At 49.3% G+C, this 10,812-nt stretch overlaps 1 protein-coding gene across 7 annotated transcripts in view; it reads right to left on the bottom strand.

Moving 5' to 3' along the window:
* Positions 1 to 382: 382 nt before the first annotated feature.
* LOC122922016 overlaps positions 383 to 10,812 on the bottom strand; it is a 34,999-nt gene continuing 24,569 nt past the window's right edge. For 3 of the 7 annotated variants that reach the window (XM_044272410.1, XM_044272411.1, XM_044272416.1), the window contains 10 exons: positions 10,219 to 10,311; positions 9,791 to 9,883; positions 4,896 to 4,988; positions 4,476 to 4,568; positions 4,168 to 4,260; positions 3,851 to 3,943; positions 3,195 to 3,305; positions 2,517 to 2,576; positions 1,710 to 1,878; positions 383 to 670 (listed from right to left, as the gene is read on the bottom strand). In XM_044272410.1, the coding sequence (XP_044128345.1) occupies positions 1,727 to 1,878; positions 2,517 to 2,576; positions 3,195 to 3,305; positions 3,851 to 3,943; positions 4,168 to 4,260; positions 4,476 to 4,568; positions 4,896 to 4,988; positions 9,791 to 9,883; positions 10,219 to 10,311 (881 nt within the window). In that variant the 3' untranslated portion in view covers positions 383 to 670; positions 1,710 to 1,726. The remainder of the gene's footprint in view (positions 671 to 1,709; positions 1,879 to 2,516; positions 2,577 to 3,194; positions 3,306 to 3,850; positions 3,944 to 4,167; positions 4,261 to 4,475; positions 4,569 to 4,895; positions 4,989 to 9,790; positions 9,884 to 10,218; positions 10,312 to 10,812) is intronic. The other 4 variants (XM_044272412.1, XM_044272414.1, XM_044272417.1 and 1 more) reach the window with 2 other exon arrangements.

Below are 10,812 nucleotides of genomic sequence, written 5' to 3'. Positions count from 1 at the left end.
TGTAGTCCCATTTAAAGAGGTTCTGCAGTTATTTAAACTGATGTGCTATCCTCTGGATAGATCATCAGCATCTGATCAGCGGGGGTCCAACAATCGGGACCCCCGCCAACCAGCTGTTTGAGAAGGCCGTAGCGCCGCGGCCTCCTCAGTTTACTGCAGGACCAGTGACGTCACAACTAGTATCACTGGCCTGGGCGGGGCTAAGCTCCATCCAAGTGAACAGAGCTTTGCCCCGCCCAGGCCAGTGAAACTAGTCGTGATGTCACTGGGCCTGAGATAAATAGCGAGAAGGCCGCGGCGCTACTGCCTTTTCAAACAGCTGATCGGCGAGGGTCCCGGGTGTCAGACCTCCGCCGATCAGATGCTGATGATCTATCCAGAGGATAGACCATCAGTTTAAAATAACTGTAGAACCTCTTTAAGTGAATGACATTGAGCCGTTATACGAAGAATGGCCACTACACAAAGTCCAGCGCTGTGCCTGGTATACAGCGAAGAGGCTGCAGCGCCAACATCCAGTATCGATGTAACTCCTGGAAAACCCCTTTCATGAAATGTTATACACAAGTAATGACTGTACATAGTGACAGGTTATATTAACGTGAACATAACGCGTTGCTCCTGATAATATGGCCGCCTCTGGACTTCCGCATCAAGATGGAAAGGACATCTGCAAAAAGTCAGGACAGTGAAAGTGAGTTACTGGCGTTCAGCAGTGGCTGGTTCATGGAAGAGAGAAGGTAGAGGAAGATTAGGAGAGAGCAATACGAGGAGGAAGAAGGGCGAGAGGAGGAAAGGGGGAAGAGGAAGAAGGGCGAGAGGAGGAAAGGGGGAAGAGAGAAGGGCGAGAGGAGGAAAGGGGGAAGAGGAAGAAGGGCGAGAGGAGGAAAGGGGGAAGAGGAAGAAGGGCGAGAGGAGGAAAGGGGGAAGAGGAAGAAGGGCGAGAGGAGGAAAGGGGGAAGAGGAAGAAGGGCGACAGAGGAAAAAGGGCGAGAGGAGGAAAGCGGGAAGAGGAAAAAGGGCGAGAGGAGGAAAGAGGGAAGAGGAAGAAGGGCGAGAGGAGGAAAGGGGGAAGAGGAAGAAGGGCGAGAGGAGGAAAGAGGGAAGAGGAAGGGAAGAAGGCGAGAGGAGGGAAAGGGGGAAGAGGAAAAAGGTGCGATGAGTAGGCAAAGGGGAAGAGGAAAAAGGGCGACAGGGAGGAAAGGGGGAAGAGGAAGAAGGGCGGACAGGAGGAAGGGGGAAGTAGGAAGAGGGCGACAGGAGGAAAGGGGAAGAGGAAGAAGGGCGACAGGAGGAAAGGGGGAAGCGGAAAGAATGGCCAAGAGAAGGCAGGGTGATCAGGAATGGGAAGAGAAGGTATGGGAATAATGACAGTAACAGGAAAAGGAGAAAGATTAGAGGGGAAAAGGAAAAAAGGGGAGGAAGTAAAAGCAAGGAAATGGAAGAAAAGGAAGAGGATAAAATGTAGGAAGGAAAGCAGGGGACCTAAAAGGAAAAAAGAAAGTGCTGGAGAAGGGATGAAAGTGGACGGTCTCATTTGTAGGAGCAGCTGTACCTACATATTAATATGCTGGCAGTATTACAATGGAAACTGGTTGCCCCGAGAGCGGCTCTCGATTCTAGGTCATTAGAGAAGGGGGCATGCATTGTGACCCCCCACCTTTAATACAGCATAAGAACAGGGGGCGTCTTCATGGCACATCACTTACATAAACGTTTGCCTGTTTTAGGAGAAGGAAGAAGGTGGGTTCCCTGTTCTGTTTTTGAGGATGCCGGCCGGGTAGACGCCAGGTTTAGGAGGATTCTGGTTGGGGAACGTGCCTTGGCGTCTGTCTGATGAGAACCCGGCAGAACCCGTAGGCTGCTCACTCTGAGGCTCTGTCAAAGAATAACACACACAATCATTCATTCACTGCCTGAATGCTCATTTCCCAGCCTAAGGCATGCACATGACCGTGTTTTTTGCGGACTGGATGGGGACCCATTGATTTCAGAGGGGCCATAAAAGATTCGCACAGCACATCTATTCAACTGAAATGATCTAAAAAACAAAACAAAATGGCAGCATGCCCTCGGCCCATATCCGTGGTTTGTTTACAGTCATGCGCATGAGGCCTAAATCTAAGGACAAGAGATATCCAGTTCTATGTCACTAATGCACCAATGTGCATAACCCTTTATATGTCATGGTAACCCCCAGTAATTTATGGGATACCTCATGAGATGAGGATGTCTATAAGAACCATCACTAACTGCACCCGCTGGAAAGGGCACGTGGCGTGTCAGCGGCTCTTGGCCAACCAGCATCACCAAGAACAGGCCCAACAATATGGCTGACAGACATAGGCCCCCTGACAATGCTCCCACCATACGGCGTCATCACTAGCGTATTTCTCTTAGGGATGATCGGTCCAGCATTTTATAGATCCTCCATCTAATTATTGTTATAAAGCTTCAGCTAGTAACCAACAGGTTAAGACATGCAACAGATGAAGAAATACCAAGAGGTCCGATACCTGATTCAGATTCTTCTGCGCCACCGAACTGGGACTGCCATTGGGCCTGGGTGTACTGCTCTGTGAAGAAATACACGGGTGATTATTTATACGTCGCCCTCCTTTCCTCATACAGATGTCCTGTCCTCCTATTCAATCCCTAGCCACCCAGTGAGGGCCCATCACATGTGGAGGATTTTTTTTTATTGTTGCAATGTTCTCCAATGAAAAGCTTTTAGGTTTTTCCTTTTTTACTAAAACTTTATTTTACTTTTGTTTAACCATTTACTAGCACCACAAGGCAATCTCCTGAGCACTTCTATAATACTTTTGGATTGCTAATGCAGTATAGTATATTATACCGTCAGTGCTATCCTGACAGTCACCAGCAGGCTTCACCAGAGAGGAATATTGCAGGCAAGGCCTGGGTCTTCACTAGGTTCCCAGCCGCCATATTAGACTTTGGCAACTTCTTTCCTCTAAACCTCTTACATGCTGTGGGAGCTATTGGCTGCAGCAGCTAAAGGGTTAAACAGCCCAGATCAGCGCTCCGGCTGGTCTGTCCATAGGAACGCCAATTCGCAATCATCTGCTGAAATATCGGCAGGTGTAATACAGGCTTTAGACTAGACCACCGTAAAAAAGGCGTATTGGCACCAGATGGGAAAACCACGCCACAGTTGTTGCAGTGCGGGATACCTGGATTTCTGACTGCCGCTTGTCCTCCGAAGGGCCTTTGTTGCTTAGAGGGATCCAGATTAAGTCTGCCACCAGGAATTTGTGTATTCTGACCAAAACGCATATTGGGGCCTGTAAAACAAAAACGGGATTGGTTAGAAGAGGTGAAAGCACTAACTCTGCATACACGGGTCCCTGCATCTCTCAGAAAGCAGCCCCATGCAGTTAATTGAAAGTTATTATAAGGGTCCATTCACATGTCCGTATGAATGGTCCGGATCCGTTCTGCAATTATGCGGAACGGGTGCGGACCCATTCATTTTCAATGGGGACGGAAAAGATGCGGACAGTGTGCTGTCCTATTCTTGTCCTATTCTTGTGCACAGCGAATCCTCTATATAGTGCCAGCCATGTGCGGTGTCAGTGTTTTGCGGTCCGCAAAACACTATGGACGTCTGAATGGACCCTAAGCCACTGAATAAACTAAACATTGTGCCATTCCTCTGTTGTTCCTCCTGGAACGCCCCAACAATCATATAGACATCATAGAGGGAACGCCATCTATTAGCCAGGGAATAATAATGAGAGTTGTCACCTCTGGATTTTAAGGATTTGAGCTGCACTTTAACAGTATTGTTAATGCGAATCCAAGCCGTGCAAGTCACAGTGTCAGATACCTGAGAATCTGCTTGGGGCTTGTCCTGGAAGATTTGGATTAGAAAATCTCTGGCCAGGGAATCCCAAATTCGGATTGGAACCTGCTCCGTCGCCTGTAAATGATATAATTGCATATTGTAATTGGCACTCCATGTATAACCGTGACGGATAATGGCCCACAAATTGTCCAGTCTAAGGCCTCATGCACACAACCCCATTCACCTGAATGGGGCCGCAAAAGTTCTTCAAATTGCGAAATGCACATGGGCCGCATCAGCGTTTTGCATGTAGCCTAACAGGGGTGTATTACTAATACATATCAAAAACTTTGAGATACCTGAGAACCTGCCCGGGGCTTGTCCTTGGAGATTTGGATTGGAGAATCTGGGGCCAGGGAATCGCGAATTCATATTGGAACCTGCTCCAGCACCTGTAAACATTATAAATGTACATACATTGTAAGTGGCTCTCATGTATAGACACTATGGGGGAGGAATGACCGCTATTGTGATCATTGCTCCCCCATTCAGTTGTATTGACAGCAGCACATCCCTGATCACACAAGGGGAAGAACTGATAAATAGTCCACAAATTCTCCCGTCTAACAGGGGGGTATTACTAATTCAAATCAAAACCGTAACATACCCGAATATCCGCCCGGGGCTTGTCCTTGGAGATTTGGATTGGCCATTCTGGAGCCAGAGAATCGCAGATTCGGATTGGAGCCTGCTCCGGCGCCTGTAAAGATTATATATGTATATACATAGTAATTGGCTCTCCATGTATAACTGCACCTGAATTTCCAGCTCTTTACCCTCATCTGACCATACAGACATCATTTCTGCTCAGAAACCACACTTGCCAATACTATGGGGGAGAAATGACCACCATTGTGATCACTGCTCCCCTATTCAGTTGTATTAACTATCAGCAGCACATCCCTGATCACACAGGACGATGTGCTGCCAATATTCGTGCCCCTTTCATTTTGCAGGAACTGATAACCGGCCCACAAAGTGTCCTACTAGGGATGTATTACTAATAAAAATCAAAACTGTGAGATACCTGAATATCCGCCCGGGGCTTGTCCTGGGAGATTCGGATTGGCCATTCTTGGGGCAGGGAGTAGCGGATTCCGATTGGAACCTGGTCCGGAGCCTGTAAACATTATAAATGTACATACATTGTAATTGGCTCTCCATGACATGCCTGCATTTTCAGTTCTTTACCCCATCTGACCACACAGACATCATAGAGGGAGAAGCCCTGCTCAGAAATGTCACTGATGAATGCTTGTTTGCATCGACCTACTACACCGGCCAACACAATGTACATGATGTATTGCCTAAGAGGCCCCCACTGCACGAGCAGAATTAGCAGTAACCCGGAAGGGCGGAGCCCAGTGACTGATGCGGTATGCTTCCACAATGGCCAAACGAATCTATCGGAAAATGGAAACTTTGGATGCAGCCAGCCCTCGTCTCGATCCCTCTGGAATGACGAATAGAAAATCAGTCTGTCGGAAAGAGGACGTCTGAGACAGATAGATGCGAATCTGGATAGATTAAAGGCTTGGGCAGATAAGGTTTAACACTGACAAATGTAAGGTTATGCACATGGGAAGGAATAATGCAAGTCACCCGTACATACTAAAATGGTAAAACACTGGGTAACACTGACATGGAAAAGGACCTACAAATTTTAGTGAACAGCAAACTAAGCTGTAGAAACCAGTGTCAGGCAGCTGCTGCCAAGGCCAATAAGATAATGGGTTGCATCAAAAGGGGCATAGATGCCCATGATGAGAACAAAGTTCTACCACTTTACAAATCACTAGTCAGACCACACATGGAGTACTGTGTACAGTTCTGGGCTCCTGTGAACAAGGCAGACATAGCAGAGCTGGAGAGGGTACAGAGGAGGGCAACTAAAGTAATAACTGGAATGGGGGGGGGGGGGGGGACTACAGTACCCTAAAAGATTATCAAAATTAGGGTTATTCACTTTAGAAAAAAAAGACGACTGTGGGGAGATCCAATAACTATGTATAAATATATCAGGGGTCAGTACAGAGATCACTCCCATCATCTGCTCACGAGGATGAGACGGGGCAGGACAAAAGGAAGGGAGAATGATCTCTTCATTGAGATGGAATGCCGACACAACCTTTGGAAGGAAGGACTGGACAGGGTGAAGGACTACTTTGTCCTGGTGGAGGATAAGGAAGGGAGACCAACAGGAAAGAGCCGCTAGCTCCGACACCCTACTGATGGAAGTGATTGCCACCAAAAAGGCCACTTTGTAGAACAGGAAGCGAAGGGACAACTGCTGAAAAGGCTCAAATGGAGAGGACTGGAGAGCACTGAGCACCAGATTAAGGTCCCATGGATTCAATGTAAGACAGTAAAGGGGCGCAGCGCCACTCCCTGCAGAAAGGTCCGAACCGCAGAAAGCGAAGCCAAGTTTCGTTGAAAAAGAAAGGAAAGGGTTGAAAACTTGCCCTTTGAAGGAACTGAGAGCCATCCCAAGGTCCATGCCCAACTGCAGGAAAGAGGCAACGAGAACCGAATGGGAGACAACTGGTGGCGTTCGCACTAACTGAAGTAGGACTTCCAGGTCCGGTGATCGATCCGGGAGGATGACGGCTTCCTAGCACGAATCGTGGTCTGGAAAAACCGCATCCGAGAAACCCCGAGCCCTTAGTACGGCGGCTTCAACAGCCAAGCCGTTAAATGTAGAGACCCTAAATTCGGGTGGAAGATCTGTCCCTGCGACAAGAGGTCCTCCCAAGGGGAAGACGCCATGGTTCGTCGGCAAGGAGGGAAACTAGGGATGCATGCCATACTCTACATGGCCAGTCCGGGGCTGTGAGAATGACGGGCAGACCTTCGAACCTGATTTTTCGGAGAAGACTCTGAATGAGCGGAAGAGGAGGGAACACATAAGGAAACGTGATCCCGTGGACGCAGTTCACAAGGGCGTCCAACGCCCGAGGATCCTTGGACCTCGCCAAGAAGGTCTCTACCTTGCGGTTGAAGCGGGGGGCCATGAGATCCACATCCGGCTGACCCCATTGCTCACAGATTGCGAGAAAGACCTGTAGCCCACAATTCCAGAATATTGATCGGACGTTGGTGTTCCTCGCGGGACAAGGAGCCTTGGACCGAGAGATTGTCCAGAACTCCACCCCAGCCCCAGAGACTGGCATCCATCGTCAACCCTATCCAGCGGAGGGGAAGGAAGGGGTGGCCCGATGTCGGCATCGGAGAGGACAATCAGCCCAAAGGTCTCGGCGCGTCGAGGCAGGGAGACAGATGAGTCGATCCAGGGAGGCTGGTGAAATGGTCCCAAATGGTCAGAATGCACCGCTGAAGAGCCCTGGTATGGAAACGAGCATAGGGCACTGCTTCAAAGAAAGAGACCATGTGGCCCACAGCCCTCATGCACTGGCAAATGGGAAGAGGCAGAGGCCACAACGAAGAGGATCTGACGACAGAAAGGGGAGAGTTTGCCCAGGGGCAAGAATATGTTGGCCCGATTGGTGTCGAACAGCATGCCCGGAAACATCAGCTGCAGAGATGGATGAAGACATGACTTTGATAGGTTCAGAACCCATCCGAAGTGTTCCAGGGTGTCCCGGACGATGTGCAGGACCCTTGATCAGGATATCGTCCAAGTACGGAATTGCCACTATCCCCCTGGCATGAAGCAGAGCCATGACTGAGGCCAGAATCTTGGTAAAGACTCTGGGAGCTGTGGCACAACCGAATGGGAGGGCCACAAACTGGTAATGAAAAGGTCCCACTGCGAAGCAAAGCTATTTTTGGTGACCGACGCAGATGGGAACATGGAGGTCCTTGATGTCTATCGAGGACAGGTATTCCCCCGGGTCCATGAATGCAATGACAGAACACAGGGACTCCATCCGGAAGCGGCTGAGCCAAAGGAATCAGTTGAGGGCTTTGAGGTCTAGGATGGGACGGACCGTGGGGAGCGAAAAAAACGGGGCGGAGGTGGGAATCGGAACTCCGGTTTGTAACCCTCCGATATGACTTCTCGCACCCAGGCATCTGAGACGTGAGCTAGCCAGACATGCTGGACCAGATGAAGATGACCTCCCAATCGCCTGGGGGGTGCCAGAAACCACCTGTCATGCAGAGGAGGACTTGGAGGTATAGGGCTTGGAGCCCTGCTGGCGAGGACGCCAGGGAGGGCGAGGCTTAAAAGATGGTTTGCGCTTCTGCTCTGGGGCAGATTTGTCGGCTGGCCGCTTCAGGCTGGAGGAACTCCAAAGGGGCCGAAAAAAAGAGGTCTGCGCTTTTTAGACCTTTTGAAGCGAGTCCTGCTCTGCAGCAAATGGGTGCTTTTACCCCCTGTAGCATCAGAGATAATCTCATCCAGACACTTGCCGAAAAGTCTGCTACCTGAAAAGTGGAGGGATGTCAAGGCCCGTTTAGAACCATATTCCGCCGCCCAGCAAGATAGCCACACAATACGGCGAATAGCCACCAAAAGGGCTGAATAACGGGCCAAAAGAAAGAAGTTTTGCAAGTACAGAGGGCTTCCCTTCATCTCACCCCCTCAGGAGAGTTGACATGCAGCTGTTAACTCTATCCCCGCCTGGGGGGACAAGGCTTTGTGGGGGCCATCCTAGCAAGTAACCTAAGAAGGGGGAGGGGGGTTTGGAGTGTTCTGCCCCCCCCCCCCCCCCCCCCCCGGTTCCAGTCGGGTTACCACCTTCGGTGTGCAGCCCCTTAGGGAGGGACGCTACACCGGAACAGAGGGGACTTGTCATGATGACCCGCAGGCTGGCGGGATGCAGAGGCTTTAGGAACCTCTGGTCCTCCTTGTCTTCTGGAGACCGGAAAGAAGCAGCGGGCTTGGGGACCCCCTGGTCTCACGTCTCTCAGCAGACCTGCAAAGCAGGGAGGTCTGCCTCCTACGGACACTAAGCTAAAAACTGTTTTAGCTTAGTCCCTGTAGGAAGGGTATAGCTGGAGGGAGGAGCTCACACTTTTGTGCTTAGTGTCGCCTGCTAGTGGCAGCAGCTATACCCACGGTCAAGCCTGTGTCCCCCAATGATACGGATGAGAAATGGGTGTTTCACCTTCTGATGAGTGTTTTCGTTGCCAGGTGGCGGTTGGGACTTATACACACAATGTAGTCCTGTCCGATCGCCAAACAGTTTGGGTCGGATCTTCTACTGTTCCTCAATACCCACTTACAATTCCACAGGATTCTAACTCCCCAGGTAGGCCTCCTAGGTATTTTGAAGGAGATTGTAAGGAAAGGGGGCCGGGGGGCAATCTGATAGACTTTTCTTTCATTTTGTCCTTTTTTGTGCCCGTAAAATAGTAATAATGTCCTGGAAATCCACAGTCTCACTGGATTCAGCTCAAACAAATATGTTCCATTTTACAAAACCCAATATGCTAAGGGGAAATGACCTCAGAAGTTCCATAAAGTTTGATCACACTGGATTGATCTCGATATAACTGCTCTTTAATGACTCTTTTCTTGCACGCTGGTGAGTAGACCATGCAGCGAGACATTTCGAAGGCACAAGGTATGAATGAGTGTGAATGCTTGTCCTTTTATCTGTAGTTTACAAATTTTTGTTATTTCTCTTAACATAATGATATACATTGTAATTGGCTCTCCAAGTATAGACGTGCCTGCCTTTTCAGCCCTTTACCCCATCTGACCATACAGACATCAAAAAGAGAGAAGCCCTGCTCATTAACCACACTGGCTAATACTATGGGGGAGGAATGACCGCTATTGCGATCACTGCTCCCCCATTCATTTGTATTGACTATCAGCAGCACATCCCTGATCACACAGAAGGATTTGCTGCCAATATTCGTGCCCCTTTAATGCTACAGGAACTGATAACCGGCCCACAAATTGTCCCGTCTAACAGGGGTTTATTACGAATACAAATGAAAACTGTGAGATACCTGAATATCCGCCCTGGGCTTGTCCTGGGAGATTCGGATTAGCCATTCTGGGGTCAGGGAGTAGCGGATTCCGATTGGAACCTGCTCCGGAGCCTGTAAACATTATAAATGTACATACATTGTAAGTGGCTCTGATGTATAGACACACCGGCATTTTCAGTTCTTTACCCCCATCTGATCACACAGACATCATAGAGGGAGAAGCCCTGCTCAGAAACCTCACTGATGAATGCTTGTTTGCATCGACCTACTACACTGGCCAATACTATGGGGGAGGAATGACCACTATTGTGATCTTTGCTCCCCCATTCAGTTGTATTGACAGCAGCACATCCCTGATCACACAGAGGGAAGAACTGATAACTGGCACACAAATTGTCCCGTCTAACAGGGGGGTATTACTAATACAAATCAAAACTGTGAGATACCTGAATATCCGCCCTGGGCTTGTCCTTGGAGATTTGGATTGGCCATTCTGGAGCCAGGGAGTCGCGGATTCGGATTGGAGCCTGCCCCGGCGCCTGTAAAGATTATATATGTACATACATTGTAAGTGCTCTCCATGTATAACCGCACCTGAATTTTCAGCTCTTTACCACATCTGACCATACAGACATCATAACGGGAGAAGCCCTGCTAACAAACCTCACTGGCCAATACTAGGGGGGAGGAATGACCGCCATTGTGATCACTGCTCCCCCATTAGGCAGCACAACCCTGATCACACAGGGGGAAGAGCTGATAACGACCCACAAATTATCCAGTCTAAGGGTCTATTCACACATCCGTGTGTGTTTTGCGGATCCACGGATTCGTGGATCCGCAAAACACTGACATCAACGATGTGCGTTCCGCATTTTGCGGACCGCACATCGCCGCCACTCTCATAGAAAATGCCTTTTCTTGTACGCAATTGCGGACAAGAATAGGACATGTTCTATTTTTTTCGGGATCGGAATTGCAGATCCACAATTCCGGAACGAAATTACGGACGTGGGAATGGACCCTAACAGGGGTGCATT

Source organism: Bufo gargarizans, chromosome 11 (genome assembly GCF_014858855.1).
Source record: "Bufo gargarizans isolate SCDJY-AF-19 chromosome 11, ASM1485885v1, whole genome shotgun sequence".
Taxonomy (NCBI): Eukaryota; Metazoa; Chordata; class Amphibia; order Anura; family Bufonidae; genus Bufo; species Bufo gargarizans.
The sequence above is the reverse complement of the archived record's forward strand: the minus strand, read 5'-3'. Positions and strand labels throughout refer to the sequence as shown.